The 23,673-nt window shown below is 36.5% G+C and overlaps 2 protein-coding genes across 7 annotated transcripts; one reads left to right on the forward strand and one right to left on the reverse strand.

Annotated features, from left to right (window-relative positions):
• Positions 1–129: 129 nt before the first annotated feature.
• On the forward strand, positions 130–5,207 carry CBX3_1 (Chromobox protein 3). 3 transcript variants are annotated; one of them, XM_051213216.1, is made up of 5 exons: positions 130–2,351; positions 4,558–4,685; positions 4,721–4,823; positions 4,858–4,958; positions 4,997–5,207. In XM_051213216.1, the coding sequence occupies exons 1-5, from the start codon at positions 2,349–2,351 to the stop codon at positions 5,097–5,099; spliced, it is 438 nt and encodes a 145-aa protein (XP_051069172.1). In that variant the 5' UTR covers positions 130–2,348; the 3' UTR covers positions 5,100–5,207. The 3 variants fall into 3 exon arrangements, with proteins under 3 accessions (XP_051069172.1, XP_051069174.1, XP_051069173.1); XM_051213218.1 differs by having other exon boundaries at positions 2,300–2,332; XM_051213217.1 differs by having other exon boundaries at positions 2,300–2,332; positions 4,721–4,958.
• On the reverse strand, positions 5,147–16,875 carry ROC1A (RING-box protein 1A). Of its 4 annotated transcripts, none has more exons than XM_051213220.1 (9): positions 16,580–16,875; positions 16,469–16,539; positions 16,346–16,431; positions 16,111–16,307; positions 10,540–10,616; positions 8,220–8,289; positions 7,221–7,298; positions 6,287–6,407; positions 5,147–5,407 (listed from the first exon to the last, which is right to left on the reverse strand). In XM_051213220.1, the coding sequence occupies exons 5-9, from the start codon at positions 10,562–10,564 to the stop codon at positions 5,315–5,317; spliced, it is 387 nt and encodes a 128-aa protein (XP_051069175.1). In that variant the 5' UTR covers positions 10,565–10,616; positions 16,111–16,307; positions 16,346–16,431; positions 16,469–16,539; positions 16,580–16,875; the 3' UTR covers positions 5,147–5,314. The 4 variants fall into 4 exon arrangements, with proteins under 4 accessions (XP_051069175.1, XP_051069177.1, XP_051069176.1 ...); XM_051213219.1 differs by having other exon boundaries at positions 5,305–5,407; positions 8,220–8,303; XM_051213222.1 differs by lacking the exon at positions 6,287–6,407.
• Between the last annotated feature and the right edge of the window lie 6,798 nt (positions 16,876–23,673).

Below are 23,673 nucleotides of genomic sequence, written 5' to 3' on the forward strand. Positions count from 1 at the left end.
GCTGCACATGCTACTTTCAAATTTTATACAAACGTTATCTATGCCATTTTTCTACTTTATCAGCGACGGCCTGTGATTTGAAGATTATATTAGGGAACAACATTCTTCCTGGTCGTTCTGTCAACGTAGGATTATTGGGTTATTTTTCGATAACGCCATCGGATCTATGTTTCTCTCCACACCATCGGTCCAAAACATGCAGATTCGAGAGTGTTCCCTATTGTTATTAATGTTAATAGTTACCAATATTGTAAAACGTTAATCAAGCAACGAATGCTTTGTAGCAACGCGAAAATATATACCAGTACTGCTGATGGGCGTGTAGCGTGGCGTCGAGTCGCGGTAGACTATGAACACCGCTACCAAGAAACACGTGCCAAATAAATCCATAAAATCCCCCAGGTTAGATATCAGCAGGCAGTTAATGAACCAAGTCGAGATATATTTGCTGGCCGGAGTTACGTGTTTTACTACTAAGGATTTGTTTACTGCGTTTCGGTTGGATTGTAGAACAACATGTGCTTTCCTTAACATATAAAGTTTTACGGCTACAAAAATATTTAGTTTGGCACAAGACTTCATGGCATCTCTTGATCAGGTATGTAAATGACTTAACATTACAGTTAAACGAACCAAGTGCTTGAACGTCAGTTACAAAGTTAACATTAGCTGACCTTGCCTCGAAAATTGCTCATCCTTATTTTAAATGATTGTTAACACTATGAAACATTCGTTGCTTGTGCTGATAATTCCCAACTCAGACTTTAGTAATGTGAACTATAATCTTCTTTCTGTCTCTCTACCTATAGTAAAATGACTGGTTTGGTGGTTGAAGATTCATTAATGTTAGCCCCGGCACCATCGGTAAAACCAACTTCGTCATCGATTTTAAATCTTTTCAAAATGATTCGAATTTGCGAACCAGCTTTCGTAAAAAACACAGTTTATTGTAAAATGTACGCATTCCAAGCAGCCGCTGTCAAAAGTTTTCGTGCTTTATGGTCAGTTCGCCGGGCATTCAAATCTTTTGACAGGAAACGTTTCGAATTTTATATTCCATATATGTTAGACCACATTTAGGGTACTGTATCCAAGCAGCTAGCCCGTGTCTGGTAAAGGATACTAACTCCCTTGAGCGTGTCCAGCGTATGGGAACGAAATTAGTGAAGGGTCTTTCTAGACTCCCTTATGATGAGCGTTTAAAACGCCTAAATCTTTTCCTCTTGTCGTGTCGTAGGATACGTGGTGACCTTATACTGGCATTTCGTATCTTTAATTATGATTTGGGTGTTAATATGTCTTATCTTTTTGCTCCCTCCAGCACTAATAATCTCCGAGGTCATAGCAAGAAGGTTCATAAACCACGATCTATTAAACTTAAAGTGGGGTCCTGTTTTACTCATCGAGTAGTCAATCATTGGAACGCCTTACCCGAACAAGTGGTATCAGCCCCATCAGTGAATACTTTTAAGGAAAAGCTGGACCTTCACTGGAAAGCAATGTGTCAGGATTAATACAGGTTCACCAACCTACTATCCTCATTACTGAAGACTGAAGACTGAATAGATCACATCGCGTAATTATGTGCACAGATACCAAACCCTGACTACAATGATGTGCATGAGTTATCCAGTTGTGAATATGACGTTGAGTGTATGCGCATCAACTGTTTGCGAACTGAAAAACATGAATTCTGTGTAGGTTGTCCATCATCGGGTTTCAATAAATTTGGAATTCGTTTTACTGAATACCATACATTTTGACTGAAGCAAAATATTACTCATGTATGACTAATTTCATGATGAAGCAGCTGTTCATAGAATGAAAACTTTTAATGGCAATGTATGTTTACTGTGGCCTCAAACAGCAAAAAACGTCCATCCGCTTCTGATAGCATAACATTCGTCGCTCTCGTAATTTGTCCGACTATCGAGTCAATGGTGAAGTCGTGTTTCATATCTCGAACTGATGATAAATTTGGTATCTAGAAGTGCTGTGGTTGATCACTAACCTGCCACAAATCTTCAAAAAACAAGAGATTTCCATGCAAATCTGACGTCAGTAGTTATCCATCAGGAAATTGTCTCACTGATAATAATGTTATCCCACAATTTAGTCCAGTAATCTGACATAACAAGGATTTTAGCAGACGTTACGGCCGTAAAAATAAAGTTTTGGTGACTAAAATAACTCAACACTATTAAAGACAATATGCCAAGCCTAACCAAAAACTGAAGCGTTACTTGTTACACATATCGCATAAACATGCAGTTCTTTTAATGCTCTGTTGTATTTGAATACTCAGGGTCGTTTGCCAAGTTGGAAATTGGTTGTATGTCGGTGGCTTCATGGTACCTATAGTTATTTGTTTGTGATAACTTTGATTTTGAATTTATTTTTGTCTGACCTGTTGATACTAAGCAATGGGACTACAATTTAGGGACGATGTTTAAGTGATACTACAATACATGATTTCGCGCAAAGATCCAAGGCTTGCTATTTTAAATCTCATTGGTTTGTCCATTGATTTTAGTCTCGCTCCTCATCAACTGATTATCAACCTTCACACAATACTTAGGTATCCAAGCTTGTATCCAATATGAGTAATTACCGCTTTAGTACTAGTGCACAAACAGTTCTTCCTGTTCGAATAATTGGGTGTTTTCACGGTTTTCGTTCTACTTCTGAAAAATAATGCACAGCGAGCTGTTGTACAATATACTTGCTTGTTTGTAAGATCATGGACAAATGCCAGATGAGAAAACCCGAATAAAACATCTACATGTAAAGATTCTCTACCCAAATAACTAGCCAGGTCTGACTGGGCTTTTAAAATAAGTTCAGTATTCTGTACTTTTTGTCACTATATTGTGCTCTTGGGTTAGACACTGTGATAGGTTAATCTCCAACTAACATTTCATATTTGAAACCAAAGAAAAAACCTGAAAATTCTGGTATTACAATCTAAGATGTTCAGTAACCCCTAGATCTTGTCAACTTCCACATCAAACTGGACAATCCCAACAGGTGATTCTATCGTCAAAATGTTAGCTCTTGTAGAGTTAGACGAAAAAAACCCCACCTTTATACAACTTAATACTTTAAACCAATATGTCGGTTCATGTAAAAGGAAAAAGTGATATGTTTAAGATGGTGCTTACTAGTGAATGGTTGAGAGAAAATGCAGATAATGTGTTCGGAAGAAAAGACAGAAGACACAGTGCTCGAGAATTATGTAATAATAGGTCGCCGCTTCTGACTGATATATCCTGAAATCGGTCGTACTGGTACTAACTAGTCCCCTAATGTCATCCCATGCTTTTGATTCTTCGCTTTTGTTTGTTCTCTTTGTAATATATTCCTTATGTTTAGCTTCCCATAGGGAATGATATTTTCTCTTCCTGTTGATTTCCCATCTCTCTGTGGTGGTTTAGCTATAAATATTTATGAAAGGTCTCATACTAATAAGCAACAGCCATTTAATTTAGTGAGTGCTCACAGCATCATTAACTGGTTTTCCTAGTGCCAGTATTCCCAATTTAATCGTCCCAAAATATACAAGTAACGCTTTAATGACACAATTGAGTATTCGCAACATAGACGTCTTCAACCTATTTATTTATTGCGACTGTAAAGCAATGTAGGAGTGGTGGATGGTATAATTACTTTTAGTATGTAGATGATTTTGGCACAATCGGTACTAAAACTAGCTAACCTGTTTCACTTTTTAACGGCGTCAGCGAGTAGTTCTTCACACAAGATAATTTGTATTATGTACTTAGAGAAAATCTGACCATTGAACGTACTCATTTTTATTGTTCAGCAACGATTTCGGTCGAATTTCCGCTTGGACACTCAATTAGCAACGTCACTTCGTATTATTTGTCCACTTAACTAACCACTCAACCCCATCTTTTGGTTATGTGTATTTCGAATAAAACGTAATTGGAGGTTTCGGGGGTAGTCTACTTTTTCTACCTAACGATATACTATTTTGTGTATGTAGTCCGACTGCTCAACACTTTGCTTGGGAAACTGTTTAGTAAATTCCTGTTTCTGTAGTCTTCTGTTCTTACTTGTTTCGTCGCTGTACTGTTGTTTAGTGAAGCTTATCATTAATTATTACCATCGTCGTATTAGGGTAAACATAAATCTTGCACATTTTTCCACCATACTATTTCAGCAGCTAGTATTCGTCAGTGTAACAAGCAGCTATCAAACGATCCTAGATTTTTGAATTTATCGAAACTTGACAGCTCCCACAATCGCTTAGTTTTCTTTTGTACGTTCACAACGCAATAAAAAGTCCGTATAACGTTATACTTGCGACGTCTAAACTTACAAGCTGTCGGGTTGTATATGAAATAATGCTTTAAAGTGCATTTGAATGGCCAATTCTCATTAAATTAATCGGCTTCTAGTCACGAGATTATAGGCTCATACCTCTTTAGAGTTGGGGTCCTAGAATACCACCTAGCCTCATATAAATGTTGTTAATAGTTTAGTATTAGAACCTGCACAGGTATATCGTTATGTACCAAACTATTTTCGTTTTAGGCAATGCCTGTTCGACATTGGAAAAACTCAGCCGGAGACGAGGTAGAATTTGAGGTGGAAGATATACTAGATATGCGTACAATCAATGGAGAACCAGAGTACTTAATCAAATGGAAAGGACATTCTCCGTAAGTGGTAATGTTATTTCAAAATGATCATCCAGTTCAAAAAATACTTGGGAACCACAGTCCAACTTAAATTGTCCAGTACTGCTCAGGCGTTTCCTCGATAAACACGCAGCCATTGAGCCAACAGTAGCTACTATTGTAAGAAGTGATACTTTTGACGACATATTTGCAGCCTGAAGGCTCTGAACCGTACGGGTTTGATCGTGGGCTGGCACCTGACTTTATCAATATGGTTACGAAAAAGGACAATGAACTGTATTTCCTGATCAAATGGTAAAGAATTGCTTGCATAACTCATCAGTAAATATTAGGAAAGGAAGTCAAGTCCGTGATGTAGTACCTGCTGCTCAAGCAAACATTCGGTGTCCACAAATTGTTATCAAATTCTACGAAAGCATTTTGCATTTTACTTGAACTATCTGACCTAATCAACTCTGTTTTTATCAAAGATTCAGTGAACGTTGATTTCTATTGTGTTATATTTTTGAAAAATAATCAGATAAATTGTTGTATACAATTAAACTTAAGATTTTCTGTACAAAAATTAGAAATATATAAAAGATAAAATAGTCTGGTAGATATTAAGAGCATATACTTTCGAAGAGAAGCTTGTAAGGTTTTCTTTATCTCTATGCTTGATTGAAGTGGGCAATGAGATCATCCTTTTCTTGTGTCGTCATTTCGTGAACAAATACAGCATTTTCCTTTGCAAGCTGTCTTATCTGTAACAAAGTGAGGAAAAGCGGTTATGAAATTTTTTTTTAGCTCAAATTACGAATACAATCGTAAATATCATTGATCATCCGTAGAGTAATCAAATTCAAATACATATGAAACGGAAGATGTTACTCAGAGTTGGTATTCGTGATCCATTATCTGAATGTCATATGTCATAGACTTATATTAAAACTTCAATGAATACCATTCGATTAACGAACGTGAACAAAGAATTGTTTTCTATGGATATAGTGTTAAGCATATATTTCGACTCTTATCTGAGGCTCCATTGTTTACAGAGTATGGATACTTCAATCCTAGTAACCTATTTCGCACTCTAATAATCCAGTTTGTTATGTTTGTAAGAAGCTTGAGAAAATGCAAGTCTTGCTATCCGCTGTAAGTTTCATTTGGGTCCTAATGTGGTATCACATAATCGTATATAATCAATAAATACTTATTGTCCGGTGAACTTTAAGTGTGTTAATAACGAATGGATATAGCCCTTGCCGTTTGATAAAAGTTTAAAAAGAATTGTCCAGGTACACATTGATCCAATAGAAAGAGGTTTAAACTACCAAACCCATCTTAGTTAAGACAAATTATAAAATCAAACTATAAAAGCAACAAAAGAACATCAACTAAGTGGAAGTAATACTGTTATACAAGGGTTAGAGTGGTGGTGGCTCAGTAGTTAAGGGGTTCGACCGAACAACTAAGCCACAGGTCCGAAACCCCCTTCACCTACTCTAGTTTTGGAGTCGAGTAGCACCACTAGCCTTCATATTCAGAATACCTCTCGAAGCCAGATATCAGGCTAATCCGTTGACACAAACATAAAAGCATTGAAAATAAGTAAGGCATATCAGTAAGACTTAACATACTTCATTAATTTCAGCGATTTCCACTAGCGGTGCATCTATGATTGACGCAGGATTTCCAAATGTTCTTGGCAAAAACACTGGCAACGGTGGCGGGCCTAAAGGCTGTCGAGCTATGCTTTCTCTAAAATTATACAAAATGGTTGATATTACGACCTTGAACCGAGTGAAGAATGTTTCCTTCACGATGATGTCAATTAACTAAGCTGTCAAGAAGTATAAATAATTATACGGCATACGCAGTAGCGTACTGTGGGACGAGTAAGTTTTGCATCATGAAGTATTTAAAAATCTACATGTCAGAAACAAGCATAGGGAACCAAATGTTTTTAGAAAAACGTGTAAAGATGGACGTATGAGAGTTAATTTGCTTACAACAGGAGACATTCTAATGAATGAAAACTTAGAAGGGGACTAGAATTATTATAGAATAGGATGAAGATATCACTTCTGGATACACGTTTCAAAATTTCTTTGGTGAGTTGCTAAGGCTTCAATGGTAGGCAAGTTTCATATCTTCATTTCGAGTTACCAAATACCCTTACTTCGTCGACTTAATTTGGTAGTGATAATTGACTTTACATAACTAATGAAATAAGAGTTTTCGTACCCAGATCAAAGTCACACTTTACGAGTTTAAACTGAAGTTTAGACTCAGTCGAATAGTTGAAAGTCAAGTGTCTCAACTATTATTTCGCAACTTCTAAAATTGGAAATTTGATATGAGTGTTTTTTAGATATAGTACATATTTCCTGTATGTTATAAAAATAGATAACGCGCAAAGATATGCAAATGATCGCTAACCAGTAACGGTATTAAGCCATTGGACTTGGTGCAATCCACGTTTTAGTGATAACATTCATGCTGTACATATCACTCATTTATGCCTGGATGCCAAACAATTGATAAAGTAACGAGAAATTGTTAGAAACTTACGCGTAGTATCTTGACCGTTCAATATGTTCTTGTGAATCTAGGGGATTGTAATCTGTTGCTCCAGCATCCACCACTTGACTAGTTAAAAAGGTCAGGTGAAATAAAATTATTAAACTAATACACGATTTTGGAGCAAAAAAATTGTTTCTATCGGAAAGCATCCAATCTTGAAACAATATCGCACATGGTTAAACTTAATCAGATGGCAGGTAGTGTCGGTTGATCGAAAGACTTATGAAGTAATACAATTCTGAGCTATAAGTGTTTAAAAATAATTGAACCTTGTTTAGAGAATACACTTATAAGACCATGTGTGAAATTTACCATGTCACTGCCCAAATGACTTGGAAAATCAGTGAGATAATGCACATGGTCACATATATTTACAGGATCTGTATGGCAGCTGTAGATCATGTTAACTACTCCTCACAATATTATGATACTTCATGGTTATTCTGCAACACCATTTTGTCTTGTTAATGATTTATATAATAGATTTTCTGATTATCTCTCAGTTTTTTGCATGTTAAAATGTGGGACTTAAGAGTCGTCATTAGTGTGTTCGTACAAGTGAATGCCTTGAACATATTCAAAATTACTGTTTAAAAGTATGTAGGCCACTAAAAACATTATGTAAAACAAGGATCCCGAAGTTTCGTGAGTACGAACTCTCATAGATCAGCAGCTAAGAATCATATCATTTAGACTAAACATCATCATCATGCTTCTTAATGATACGAAAGGGGAATGTTACGACGGTTTGTATTCCTTTTCCCTCCCAGCTTATTAGAACCAAGACCTTATATAATGAGTTTCGAAAAAAAACGATTTAATTACTGCAATATACGATAATGCGTTTTTATTACCGAGTAACTCAAGGGGTTCAGAAACTGCTAAACAGCAAACCAAATATTTGCTAAAAATGTAATTAGTTTTTATAGACTTCTATTACTATTATCACATTCACGGACGAATTAATTTGTAATTTGGATGACTCACTTCTCAGCAACTTTTATTATATTTGTCATCATGGTATTGATATCTGACTGAGGTTCATTTGTAACAGGATCTGGAGGTGAAAAACTGTAATTTAGAAAGTAGACAATCAAATTAAAAAGACTTTTATCAATATAAGATCGAAGATTTTACATCAACTCACAATAATTATCAGTTATGATCTTAAGAGTGGTCTTTGTAGGAAGTTAAGTCGAAGTTCATAAAATATTTTCGGAGTTGAAAACAAAAGAAGAATCAGTACAATGAATGGGCTGGTTTAATACCAGTAAACTGAAGCTCACTGTGATATTGGAACAGGGTGATTTATGATTAACGTGTCATACCTGTTGCACATGTGGTGACTCAGTAGAAAAGTTTCAGAATTTAAACTGATAAGTACTAGGATAGTCTTAGTAAGTATGCACACTGAGGTGTATGTAAATAGGGTCGAGATCCTACTGGGACTAAGCGTGAGCCCTAACTCCATGGCGAATAACGTATAAATACACGAATTATTGGGGCATTTATGTTCAGCTAGCCTATATTATCAATCCAATCCTGAATACTAATCAGGGGAAAAATCAAACTCTTACAACTGATAATGGGTAGCATTTGTAACGGATCAGTACGAAACCGAAAAATCACCCAAACTCAAAGTTAACGACCAGAAGGTTGACAACTATATGATGTGTCTTTTGCTTGATATGTTTTTTACACGGAGACACTAAGAAATGAGTTACACTGCTGATCTGTTTCTTCACAATTCTTGTCCTTTTTTCTTGCCATAAATGCTATATGGTCCTAATAGTACTGAAACCGTGACAGGTGGTTCGTTTCAAGGATAATCAGTCAAAAATTCAGATAACCATTTGACTTGTTGTATATACATGACGAAAAAGATCTCCTTAATAAGAACTATGAAATCATTTACATGGAGGAAAGACTCTCCACATCACTAGTTATATCAGGAAGACAAGAATTTTATTTTAATAAATAATAAAATTATGAAATGCGCAATATTGCACTTATCAAAATTTGAATATTAGGGTTATTATTGAACGACATATCACACAAAGTAATATCAAGCCATAAAAATACAGAAAGAAATATAAACATTACATCACTACTGATCAGACAGTGAAAACAGTTAAGAATATATTCAAGAAACCCTCTGTTGTTCTCCAGATCTTTTGTGCTCACGGAAAACCCACAACTATTGACTTCTTTGATCAAGCTCATTAAGCTTTTCAGATCTTTGAATCTCATTTAGTAGTTGATACCAAAATATGTACTAATCTTTACAGGAAACTATTTTATGGCAAATAGTGGTTAGTAAGTAGATTTTGATTCATACAGCATACAAGGGTCACCAACACTTATCTAAAGGTAAATAAATGTTTGGAGTCGGTCTTATTGTTATTAGGTAAATACGAACGGTCCTAGTCAATGGCACAAGATTCTAGCCTGTTGTTCGACTCGACATAAGTTCCAAACACTGAAAGTTCCAATGTATAGTTTGGTTTTAGAAGACCAGGAACAACACTTTTTGAACGCAAATAGTTAGGACTGGTGGGACATAGAGGTAAGAATAAAGCTATGGGAGAAGAGCTGATAATAGAGACAGCATAAATAATAAGAGACGAAAGAACTTGGTTGTAGAAAAGGTTGTCTTGAGTGGTGTCAGAGAAGTGTGGGCTGTTTTAACTCCTCAATTGTTTACATTGTGGAAAGAAACCTATTTTCGGAGTATCTCAAAAAGAAACTGAACTAGTAGTGATCGTGGAAACCTAGGAGTATATTACAGAGCTAAAGGCGCAACTGTTCGAGGCGAGTCACACACAGGCCTTTTGAGAGACGTTCCTGATATGTTAGTTCTGTATGCTAAATACTTTACTGCCAGAGAAATCCATAGAGTATGGTGAGGTATACTACTTTTAGGATCAGCCTTTTCTAACCCTTTCCTTTCGTTGTGAAAAGGCAGAATCGCTGCAGATGCTGGTTACCTGAGAAAAACACTACTGTCGTAACACCTCGGTACAAACGGAAGGTAGGGTTTACCATGAGACAATAAATCGCTACTTTTAGTTTTGCTGTTATCCAGTCGACCTTTCTAGTATGGTTGGACATACAGGAACGAGTGTCCGAGCCAATAAACTCGACTGGATTAGCATGCTGTGTAACCTCTACTACTTCACTAAGACAGCAGGTACGGTTGGGTACGAATGATCTGAAGAAAAATTATGGTTAGTAAGGAGATAGTAAAATTACACCACATACACAACTCAATAGATGAGCATAGCAAATGAGTCAAAAATTTGTATACCTTCCATATGGTTGCTGTGTCCCATCGTATGAAAGCTGGGGGCTTGGAATTAATCTCTGACGTTCAGCTTCCTCATCCTAAATTTGCATCAGTAAAATTAACCGAATAAATACAGTGGTATGAATATAATAAACAATAACATATAAGGTGAAAATGATATGTTAACTGGTGTTTAAAAGTTGCTACAGAACCTTTTTACTTAACAATACACAATTAACCGCATAAACTCGAAAACACCTTTGAATTCTAGTTTGAGTAAGTACTAATATATCAGTCTTTTCTACCTAATTAACAAATCGTCTCAGATGTACTACGACTGCCTGTTTAGGTTTTCGGACCCAGAATCTAGAGCAAGTACGAAGTAATGACAGAATGACTGAAACTGTAGTCTTAGATAAACAACGTATACTGTGATTAAAAAAATTACACAAAACACAGACGTAATTATTTACCTGGTCTTATTTATATCAAGTGATTATTAAGCAATCGGTGACTAATTGAGACAGGTAGCAATTAGCTGGAGTAGAGGAATGTGCAGTGGTTCATTCGTTGCACTATTGGTTAGAAAATAATCTTATGCTGGTCGGGGTATAGGTAAGATAAGATCTAAGTTAGGCAAAGGAAAATACAGTACGTATTGATGAAGCCGATGAGTAAACGTCTGGGTGGTTTGCGTAACTGAAGATTCCTCCCTTACAGTCTGTAGACCTTAGGTATCGTTAATATAAGTATGGACCCATTTAACCTTGGTTAGTGTAGTGAACACTATTTTAATATTTATCTATTAACTATCCAACAATTCTTAAACCTTTTCTTTTTGAACGTCCTCTTAATTTTAGTGATACTTTCCTGTGATATTCTAAACTAAGGATGGATTTAGAGAGTAAAATGTGTTCATCCTCTCATAACTGGACCATAGATTCTTTTTTGTTATTTTGATTTAACTGCTATAATGTATTGTTCTATATTTGCATCTCACAACAAAAGTAAATCCTAAAACAATCTGAGGCTCATACTATCCATACAACGAGGCTTATGAACCCTTAAATAAGTGAATATATTTTTCGACGGAACGTGAAAACCAATAACACATGCATTATGCTTCACACCAAAGATGAGTTTGATAACCTAATGAATGCAATTAAACAGTTATTGAACCGTACCGTGTTTGAGAAGATTGCTTGTACCGTACGTGGTAAGACTCGAACGATTTTTCACGACAGAACTTAGTTATTCATTAATGAACCAGTAGTAAAATGACCTTTAGGTTATTACGAGTGGAAAACTGTTTGATATCTGAAGTGTTAAACCTATTAGGCGTAGAGTAACTTTAATTGTGTGTTAACAGATAATACTGTTTAGAAGTTCCAATATTTTTCTCTATACTGAGTGTCATTTAGCAACGTAACAATAACTTAATGTGTCGACTACCTGTAATGTCTTTTAATATCAGTACCTTTATGAGCTGTAGTTCAATAATAGGGTTGTCATTAGTAATCAGTTACTTTACTCGGATCCAGGTAATCTATCACACAGCACAACAGACATAATATCTCTCCTGAATAATACAAGGTTAAAGAAGTGGTCTGACCATTCAGTATATCAATGTAAAGTCGCAAATAAGCGCATCGATTTAAAAAGCCACACTTTGTCACAGCACAAGAAGAGAAAATCAATAGAAATGAACTGCAATTCACATGAACCAAAAGCATATAATAAATCACACGACCTTCTTCCATCCACTAGCAAAATAGACATGTATCAATCAAATCCATTTTAAGCACTATGTTGCTATTGTAGTGTTTATAAGACAATATTTTTCACCCGTTTTTAAAACAGTATTACGTCATTCAGGCATTTCAGGAGCTAGACAAAAATGTGTTACAACCAAAAGTAGATTCATAGCACTTGGAAACATAAGAAGAAAGTATAGATTATGAACCTAATAGATTATTTTGCATGATGGCTGACCAAAATATTTAAAACGACCGAAACAGTTAAAGAAAAACGCTCTTAGTTGTGTGATATAGCCGTTGGGTCATTTTTTGATTGGTAGGCTATTAGTGTATTACAAACAGTCAGATGATATCTTCATGTACAAAAGATATAGCTAGAACAGTATGATAGTACTTATTTGCTAAAGTCTGCTAAAAAAGATAGTGGGTACATAACCAATCAATACCGGGACTAGTCGAATTTTCACCCTTCAGTTGGCTAAACGGTGATAACGGATCTTACATTAGCAAAGCAAAATATTTAAAGGTTATCATCTTTTCCTCGGTCTCTAGAAAACTGTTATGACGCACCGCATCTAAGAGCCCACACTGATACGTACTCTCCCTACACACAAGCTCGGCTACTCGAGAGAAAGAAGGTTAATTGCTTAACCGAATCGACTGCATTTGCACTCATTAATATGTATCTGTCTCGAAGGAAATTGAGCCTGGTGGCATATGTTTCATCCCTTGGAAAAAATATCGATTCTTATTCAATCACATGGACTTGTCGTTTGGCGATTTCCGATTGAGTCACTGTATTAGATTTACTAAGCGGGACGGTAAACGACCAAGACTAGTTAGAAAATGTTATATTCGTCGAACATTTCATTCAAGATAAATAAAGCGGGTAGCCCGCATAACTACTACTTCATTTAGCTGAAGTGAGAATCGACCAGTCCTAAAGCATTATTGCATATTTAAGAGAAAAGTACTTGATACTGTCTGTAGTAGGATCTAACAAGATAAGTAACATAAACAGGAATATCGACTACATGTAATTATTTTGACTGATGAAAAACGAAAGCTAGATGGGTAAAAGTTGATATGATAAGCATCAATAGTTTAAAGCTCCGTCTTTCAGTTAATCACAGAAATAATACCCTGGAACGGTCTGTAACCATATTAACTGAGGTATTCCGACTGAGTCATAAAAACGACAGTGATATTTCATGGGGTGTACAAATAGATTATAGGGGAATGTAAAGTAAAATGATAGGAAAACCTGATACGTTACCGTCCAGTCTTCTAGAAGACCAGAGTGGTGAAGACGAAATCGAAATTAGTCCTATAGATTTCGGGAAAATCAGAAAGTTGAAACTACTGTACGTAGTAAATAAGTTAAAAGTACATGCTGATCTTTAGGGAAGATCTCTATCCATTTGCGCACTTTGCATAGGATAAGTCTGGTGGACTGGTAAATGTTTATGACGTATTTAGATATTGGCTTCTATCACTAGTTTTTGAAGTGAACTATAAGAAGTTTATATCAAGTTAGTGAAGCTAACTTTCCCACTTCCTTAACACTGAAAATAATTAAACTATCGAAACCAAGCTCAACAGTACGGTCAATGGTGCTGCAATGAATATAAACGAATAGCAATTAGTTGTTTTTAATATTTATACTCATTTATGGCCACTAATTTTTTTGACTGACAACTAATACACCCATATTTACTTCGTCAAATAGCTTAGGAGTTCCAGTTTTCTGATATATTTTCGTTTGAATGGTGATTCACTTTTCTAAAATCTAATTAGTTAGGGTGTGGGGATTGGTTCTGAGTAGAATTGTTCAGCCCGACACCCTAAGCTATTAGACCATCATATATGAATCAATCAAGATAGCTCTCTTCTCCTATTCAATATTGCAACCAACATTTGTCTGGAGTGTAGATTATTTGATTTACAGAGAAATTTAGATCCCTATTTATCACTGATTGGTAGAAAACTACGGAGTCACTTATTTTACGGTACTTAAAAACTGATTACTTTAAGAATATCCTGTGGATACTTATACGTAGAAACTACGGATTTATCAATATTGATTAATTCACCAATCGCATTGTTTACTACTTAGATGAAACAGAGTTTATTATGAAGATTATTAACGTAATATGTGGTTATCCTTAGGAAAGAAAACACAGCTTTTGGTGTACATGTTTAGCTGTAGTTGTGTGAAGTCATTAAATGCCGACAACTAAGTTGTTTTCTCGCTCCTCTCACAAATCGTATCAGCACTTTTCATGGGAACTTTTCTAGAACTTGAACACGAAGATTCTAGATATCTAAGAGGTTTTGATACAGCGTTGGCAGATTTCGCTCAAGAGACCAACGGAATCGATCTAACAGTGAACACTAGTGACGGGTTCAAAGTACAGTTAGAATTAAGATGACACAATCAAATAATACTACCATCGCTATTAATGCATAATGTATAGTAGTCAGTTTTGTACGCTAAGTTTAAGCCGTACGGAGATTATCAAGAGATTAGCACTCGGTCCTTAAACTATAAGGATAAAGGTACATTTGACACGGGAAGCTCATAAAAATGGTTAATTACGGGTTTTATAGTCACTGCACTCGTCTTCAATTAAAAAATCAATTGTTAGCTAAGTTATCGCTCCATGAATGAATTTCTTGTTTGCGAGCATACACACTGTTCAAGTGAACTGAAGTGAAACATGGTATTTTTCGGAAATTACAACAAATTTTAGAAACGCAGCATACTGTAACAATTATGCTATTAATACAATTTATTAGGTGCGCGAATATAAACTATGCATAATACTTTGTATACCAAAAGTGTGGATGGATGACGATATATTCAAGTTTGAAAACAGCTATACACACACACTTTGGTAGTATCAAGCGGGTTAACAGAAAGATAATTAGTAGACGTCGGAATTGCAGTTGTCAAATGACACAGTAGTACCAACGAACGCAAAGAACCTGCTAGTGGGCTTAGCATTCAGTCAAAGGGCTTGGAATGATTGAAAGTACTGACACTGGTGTATCAGTTAACTTTATCAAAAAGTTATATTTAATCTACAGAGTCTGCTTTCGTGTTCATCAGCCACTAACAATAAGTCATTGAGGATATTACTTCCAATTACGAAAACATTGAATCACTAACTTTAAACTGTATCTTTCCGGTTTATGTACCATCATTGATGTCAACATTGGACGACTAGTTCTAACGCGGTTACAACAGAACAGTATTCACTTTAAAATCACCAGATAAACAGGATGATCTATGGAGAAAGTAAGCATTACGCACTTGCAAGTAAGAAACAAATCGCAACCTTCGAGTGTTGTTCATCTTGTAATTTAAGCGGCCTTACGCTGTTGATCCTATAATAAACCTAAGAACGGGAAACATACACAAGTGAGGAATGTAGTAGAGTAAGATAATCTGGTTCTGAATAACCGCGAACATCTTGGAAACACGAGGATCAAAACAAAGCCGTATTAGCCTTATGTCCATAGAAAGATAGGTATAAGGACTAACTGAGAATGTTTGTGTGAATCGCAAAGCATTTAAAAGTTACCAACAACTGCTGATATATGATTCAAATTTACTTTGGTTACTTATAGTGTTTCACTGGATTATTTGTATAATAATGTTGAGTCCCGAAATTATATCGTAAAATAACATTTCACACTTAGTACTACAACTCAATAATTCTGCCCTAAGCAATAAAACATACAAACTTAATAGCATTTGACTAGGCTAGACAGATGACTCGAAATAAACAAAAAGGTTTTTCAAATTGTTTTAAAATCGTTCAGTACTCACTTCGTCACTTCCTGAATTTGCACAAAGACCACAGCACCAACTCACCATGCGTCTAAAACACTGAATTACCATAGAAAACGTCACAAAAGTAATAAAAAAGAATAACGTGTTGTAATTATTTTATTTTGTTATCTGAACAGGTACAACCATAACTGATAAGTCGAAAAGTAATCGCCAGGCTCACTCAGTGGCCATACCTGAAATGAAACATAGTACATAAAAAGCGATTACTTACTTCTGCAGTTCCCATTCACGATTGTCTAGAGGGCAAACTTGTCGTGTTTTCAACCATCGAGATATACAGTGAAAATGAAAGGCATGCTTTGTGGAAGATTAAATTTTACAAAATTCAACTCACATTACAAACACCCCAAGCAACAGTGCACTCTTCACTTGTAGCAGAGGCGTGGTTAGCTTGACATTCAATACCTATTACGTATATTATGAGGAGAGAATAACCCAAGCAAACATAAGTCCATTATGTGATTTCGGCAGATAGCACAATTATCAACGACGATATCCCAAGCCCATAAAGCAACCGCATACCACTTTTTTATTTCGAAACGTTTCTTATTTTCGCTGAGGGATGCCACTGGCCCTGTATCATCAACTTCCATTTCTGACATCGCGCGCTGAGAATCTTTCAAGATTGCCGGTTTTACCAGTAATATTTAACAAACCAACACCCAATCGACAGAAGATCTGTGATCCATATCTTTCTATTTTTGGTAAGTTTATGTGAATGTCTAGTCTTCTCTTCTACCAGTCATTTGAGAGTGTGGACACTATTTCTTCTGGTTACAGGCGCCAAGAGTTGATAAGAGTTGATGGAGACTAGTACACCACTAATGTTTTGTCCTAGAACTCTGGAATTGAAGATGCAGCTTCCGTCATTAATTTTTTTCAAGGTATATGATTCGCTTTACAAACAGCGGCTTGCAGCTCAAACAGTTTTCAATTTTGGATTTCACTGTGTGTATCGTTGTGGAAATACTAGAATCCAACTTGATAAACGTCTGTTTTAAGGCTTATAGAGTTATGAACACCTTAGAATCAACCGCACAGAGTTGGGCCATGGTCTTAAGACCGTGGCTCACTGACTCCTCCTGATCCTTTACTTATTCGCTTTTGTATCCCCAGTAGGCATACGGAAACACTTTGTGGGGTTGACAGGTATCAACCATTTTTTGAACGAGTCAATCAGAACACCTAAGCGAGTATACGCATCTGCATCTCCCGTTATTTTTTACCAAATTTTTACATAATCAGAGTATAGTAGCGTCGGGGAATCGAGTATACTCAGTAGTTCATTTACATATAGAATGAGAAGCAAGGCTCTATAGAATTGGATTATCACACCGAGCACTGGTTTCCATAGGGAGGATCTACAATTTACTCTTACTTTCAGTCTGCAACCTACCAAGAAATCTTTTATCCATTAAAGGAGAAGTCCGATAATCTCCAGATTTATCAGCCCCAACAGAAGTTTACCATTCGACGCCATATCGAATGCTTTGCTGAAGTCCACTTAAACAGCATACATTTAGTTGCCATAATCTAGCAGCTCTTTAGATTTCTCTTGCTGTAAACAGATTTGCCGTGCGAATCTAAACCTTCGTAAAGTCATGTTGTTCCCCAGACAACCCAAAAAGGGAAATAAAGGCGAACAAAGGGGAAATAAGGGGTGAATGCTTTGGTAGCGAAAGGGGAAATAAAGGGGAAAACGCGCCAGAATGTCGCCTTTTTCGCCTATCCGAGGGAAATAATGCGGATTTCCCCCTTTTACCCGCTTTTTCGATAAATAACCGACTTTTCGCCTAAAAATCCGCGGAATTGCCCACTTTTCGCCTAAATACACACAGAAGTGTTTATTTCTGATCCATTGGCATAACCCCAAAGGTCTCCTATGTTCACCCTTTGTTTCAACAACAGACCAAAAATAAAGTCAACTGGACTGGAAAACCGGTATACTTTTAAAAATTTTATTTAAAAGGTAAAGCCTATTATTGTACAACATTATAGCTGAAGCTTCAGCATAGATTGTTTTTCATTTCCATTGTAACTGCTAATTTATTGTTATTTGACAATATCTGCAAAAGAAAGAACAGGTGATGTATTATTTATAAGGAATGTGCATTTAATCACTAGTTCACTAACAATCAAACACACTTTCTCAACACTTCAATAGCTTCCCATGCTAGTAAAAAGGTAAGCAGTGCCACCGAAAAATGTTTATTAAAAATCCGGTATAACAAAAAGAAATTGAAAGGACGTTTGCCTTCAGCCACGTATGTTCGGCTATTGAAAATTAAAGCAGTGTTCCTGTGAATTCTGAAATGTCCAAAAAGTAAGTCACAAGGACATTTGAATGACAGGCTTTGGCACAGCAACATACTTTATGCGAAACTTACGGTTATGTCCGTTAACACTGATGAGTGTAACTATAGAGCCGTAAGGTAAGTTATCACTTACAATTGGTACATACCTGCTCTTCTTTCCTTCTTTTACGCTTTATCACTTTGTCTCTGACATCGTGAAAATAACCTTGTGTGGCTATGTCGTACAGCTTCACAAGGTTTTTTCGTTCACACAGGATGATAGAAAACAATTTGTTAACGCGCCTGAAGTTTAAATACTAAATATGAGTTACTTCGTATGCAGCCGTAAAACCGGCATTTCTGAAGTTCTCATTTTGAAGAGGTGCCAAGTAACGTAAATTTACTGGCAACCTCAGTTGTCAATAGGTGCGACAGAACATACCGCATAGATGTTTTCGGATCGTCGCTTGATAGCCTCGTAACCGTTGCCATTTGTAATAGGAACAAATTATTACTTTAATGTTGATGACTTACAAATCGGTCTCTGGTTTCTTGATGCTGCAAACTAGTGTCCAGAATTTGCAGTTCCTCTTCAGATGACAAAGGGAACTGCTGACTCGAGATTCCGCAATCGAATTAATACGGTTGTTCCCGTTCACTGGACTTACATAGCAATTGCTTAACGTTAATACTTAAGTCCGTAATGGCTGTTGACATTTTCTGCAGCATTTTACTGAAGTCAGTCATAGTTGACGAAATGTTCTGCACCATTGTATACAACCTATCGAACCTGAAAAAGTGCACTCGATGATGCAGGTGACTTACTGGTCCGCTGTGGCACCACCGACACGCTTAGATTCTGATGTTGACGGTGATGTCTCTAATTGCGTCGAACTAATTGGTGAACACTTGAATAGTAATGAAACTTTGCAATCGGCGAGACGAATTTGTCAAACAACCGGAATTTCGGATACTGAACATGACTATTTCCAGCCTGCATGTCAGCAACATCCATGTCTACTGAATTGTAAAGAAATTCTTCTTTACACGTCACTAAACCTAGGGGCAATGATCCGTCCTAGTATAGGCCATAACTGTTGATTGGAGCTTCTAGACATAGAAAGTCCATCTATATTGATATATAAATTTAAAGAGTCAAAATCAATAGTACACAACCAAAGCTCAACGTATCTTAGCAGATTGGTTTTGAATCCTAGATGGTAGTAAACCCCACTGCCGATGAACTTTGGTTGAACACCTGCACACGTCTTTAGGACACCTCTGATGCTTTTCGGTATGTCCGTGATAAGAAATCGTAGACCATACAGAACCCAATCAGCATCTCTTATGCTCAGAGATGTATTTGACATTATATACATCATAAAGTCGTTCATCAGTTCTTTGCGATTCACGAACTTTTGAGAGCACAAGTTCACTTCAGTACATCCTATAAGAACTATATTCACGTATGAATTCAATGTACATACCACTATTATCTGAAAGCCTTTGATTGATGTTGCTGGTGGATGGTGTAATAGTCGAAGTACTGTCATTACAACTGATTTTTCTCTTTTCTTCTATCAATTTAAACAACATTGTTGAACTCAGTTACCTTTTAGAGTGCTTTCATTAGCAAACTCACTAAACGAACGAAAGTCATATTTTTTCATGAAAGCAGCTCTCATATTATTCCACCTTCTGTTATAAGTGGATCTATGACAAGTTCAGAGTTGCCCTACGTCTACGAACATTCTCAATGACTTCAACAGAACCCATAGCATGGCGACTCACGTGCAATTGAGTTTAGTTCAGTCAAGGTCTTTTGTTGATCTATTTAATGGACAAAGTCATCCACGCTATAACAACGTGTTGTACTGTTATTATTGTTGTGCTTGCATGAAATACATATGCTTGAATATTGTATAGCGCCTACACATGTATTCATTCTGCTAGCTTCACTATTAACTGCTTAATCTATTCGCTGACTCATCCATTTTCCTATACATATATATATATATGTGTACATTTGCACCCATTCACTACTACTACTGCTACTGCTACAATCGTAGTTCACTTGCTCATTCATTTTGCCTCTCTGCTATCTGGTCCGAATTATCTACTAAATAAACTGTAGTAGCTGCTTCTTTTTGCCTTCTGATCTCAAACACCGTTGAAGATAATACGATAACGGTTCGGGGGTGATTAATTATCGAAGCACAGCCACTACAATAGTATTGGCCCAAGAAGGTAATTAGTTACAATGAACATGAAAATCTGAGAGCACGTCACTCATCTGCATCACGTAAGTTTTTTGTAATGACTCCCAAGCATGTCGAAACACTTTAGCTAAACAAAAAACGAAATCAGTGTATATGCGTATCAACCGAATGCCTGTTTCCGTATTTTGTACCTTGTTTTTATGACAATAGTTTTGTTCTTTATTAAGCAGTGCCTTAATTCGTCGAATTTTATGAAAACTTAAGTTCTGGATGCGGTTCATTTAAATACTGTACGTTACGTATAATTGTCGACAAATTTCCCTCAAATACACGATCTAAGGGGGAAAAGCGTTATTTCCCCTAAATAACCGACGCAAAGACGAAAAAGCGACATTTCCCATTTATTTCCCCTTTTTGTGTTGTTTGGGTCACTGTTCAACAAGTTGTTGATTTTCAAGAAGGCCATTATGGCATTGTGACCATTCTTTCCAGAATTTTAAATGAGACACTGGTGAAGATGATGGGTTTCTATTTCAAAAGGAATCGTCTTGATCCTGTCTTATGGATAGCAGTAACATATGCATCCTTTCAGTCTGTAAGCACCCCACCTTGAGCAAGTGACATACTGAGCATCATAGTCAGACACGTAGCTCAGCACTGTGCAATTCGTATAAGTTTTTTTGTAATTTTGACCCTGCTCTGCTCATTTTTCCGAGTCTTAAGCGCTAAGGCCTTTTAGTACGTCATTTCGAGCAACGTCCACACGGAGTAACACGTTTGGTGACCTTGTATTTGGATGTGGTCTTTGTATAGAGGAAGCTCCTGAGTTAAAACTGTCTTTAAATAGTCCTCTTTGTCCTTGTCTTTCGTAATTAACCTGGCAATCAAATGGTGCCTGTTTGTTATTGAATTGATGTACGAGAACTTTCCTTTCTGTTGCCCCATTATAAACCGACCTTATGACCGTGAGTTTAGACTAAGCCTAAAACAGATGATGAGTCTCGTAGGTCATATCCGTAGAAAAATACATTGTTCTGGAATAAGTCTAGGACGATTGCGGCTTCTGACAATTCGTGGTTAAAAATGTTTTACACGACCGTACCTCTAAGCTTCGCCAATAAATAGAGAGTATATTAAACTCAACTACTATACGGCTTCTGCACTTATTTAGACGATATTTCAGTTTATTTACAGGAAAGTCATTCACATATACATTATGAACTGAGGTATACAGCAACTAATCCAATGTCATGGCCTTTGGATTTTAGCTGGAAGCGTGCCGATTTAGATGTCCCTGGGTCATGCACCAGTATCTTGAAGGCTCGTTTGATTAAGGTAATTTCCATGTGAAGATCAATCAAACAAAGTAAAAAACCGGGCAACTGAATTCCACTATCATACGTTTCTGATGTTAGCCATGTTTCTGATATGGTGATGATGTCAGGGTCTTCTGTGTGCATAACGTTTCTGACCTCCGTCATTTTATTCAGTATGCTGTGAGCATATGTCCAGCATATCTTTAACTCTATGACGTTTTTTATCTTACTGTCTAAAGTGATGTGAGGATCGTTTTGTTCTGAACCTCTGCTGTGTGAAGACTTCTATTGATGAAGGTTAGTTTAACCAATCGAACTGAGATCAGCACTCACATGTATTCTGAATCCAGTAAGTTTGAATGAATAATCCAGGATTAGGTTCCATATCTCAATGGTGACACAGGTGACTTTTAAGAGAATGCTTGCTTGTCTGCTTTGGAATCCGCTTTTTTCTCCATTCTGTAAAGCTTATGAATACCAACTCCTGTCCCAAACTAGGGAGTGGCTTGTCCGTAAGGGAAATAATATGGCTTAGCTTGTATTCAAATCTAGAGTCTGGTTTTTTCGGAAGACTTTTAACTTATGGGAACTTATTGAAATCTCTGAGAGATGTGTATTCGTAACCTTTGTGTTCTTTTTCACAGACTCTCACCAGTTGCTCGGATCAACTTAGAAAAATATGTTCTGGGTTTACTAATTTCACTTAACTTTCTAGGTGCTACGTCTAGCCAATATTTAAATTTATTGTGTTTCCTAGTCAAATACTCTACAGTGTACAGACTCTGCTCCTGCACATTTTGTCTTGTGTTAATGCGGGGTTCTGTAGATGGATCTGTTGACTCATACATTTCTGAGCTCTCTGTAACTTATTTCTTTTTGTGCACTTTTTCTTTTCCCCTGTAGCAATGACTACATCTATGCTTTTTTCCGTCTCTTACATTACAGGGGTCCACCGTGATTATTTTATCCAAATCTAAAGCTTAATTCATGGTAAAGCTTCTTGGCTTCTGTAGATATGACAGGTAATCATCTGCTGTTAGCTGTTCTATCTGAGGACGGCGTTTTAAATGTATATGTTTAGCTTACCTGAAAAATCAGCAAAGGCTTTGTGAAGCAGCATGCTTAACGCAGCCTATTTTGGCAGTCATTCAATATGTTTTAGTACTTTCTTAATAACCCTCAAATGAAACTAGTCTGCCAAACTCAGCGGCATTAGTTCTTGTGGTAACAATTGTGATATATCATATTCATCAAGGTCTTTTTCGACAAGACAGTTCATCGTTTCGCCTTAGTACTAAATAACAAGACAAAGAATATTTAATGTTACCTTGTTAAGGATCTTACTGAAATTTTAAGTCAATGTTTGCATATGTTTCCGGTGGTTTTTTAAATCTAGTAAACTCTTTGTAGGAAGTAGGCGTTATTCCTTAGTCGCCTACGAAAGGTGAGGGTAGGGTGATTTTAGATGTTTTGCTCGGAGCATGAACCTGTGTCGTCAAGGTAATTTTGTGACTTGTCATTCGATACTTCTCAGAATATTTTTATGATTTAAGATTAAAGGACGGAACACTATGTTTACACTCTACAAGCGATCCTGAATAAATCTGTCGAAAATTTGTCGAAACATCGTTGAACAGGCTAATAATGTGTAGTTTTCATCCTGAAGGCATCTTTATTTACAGAAACCTAGATGCGGTTCGATGAACTATA

This window comes from Schistosoma haematobium, chromosome 3 (genome assembly GCF_000699445.3).
Source record: "Schistosoma haematobium chromosome 3, whole genome shotgun sequence".
Taxonomy (NCBI): Eukaryota; Metazoa; Platyhelminthes; class Trematoda; order Strigeidida; family Schistosomatidae; genus Schistosoma; species Schistosoma haematobium.

Coding starts and splice junctions, on each gene's coding strand:
- ROC1A (XM_051213219.1), bottom strand. CDS start 16,182: ATGGTAATTCAGTGTTTTAGACGCATGGTGAGTTGGTGCTGTGGTCTT. Junction 10,617..16,110: donor CAAATTCAGGAAGTGACGAA/GTGAGTACTGAA, acceptor ATGCAAATTTAG/GATGAGGAAGCTGAACGTCA. Junction 6,408..7,220: donor GAACGGTCAAGATACTACGC/GTAAGTTTCTAA, acceptor GTATAATTTTAG/AGAAAGCATAGCTCGACAGC.
- CBX3_1 (XM_051213216.1), top strand. Junction 4,686..4,720: donor AAATGGAAAGGACATTCTCC/GTAAGTGGTAAT, acceptor ATGATCATCCAG/TTCAAAAAATACTTGGGAAC. Junction 4,824..4,857: donor AGCCAACAGTAGCTACTATT/GTAAGAAGTGAT, acceptor ACATATTTGCAG/CCTGAAGGCTCTGAACCGTA.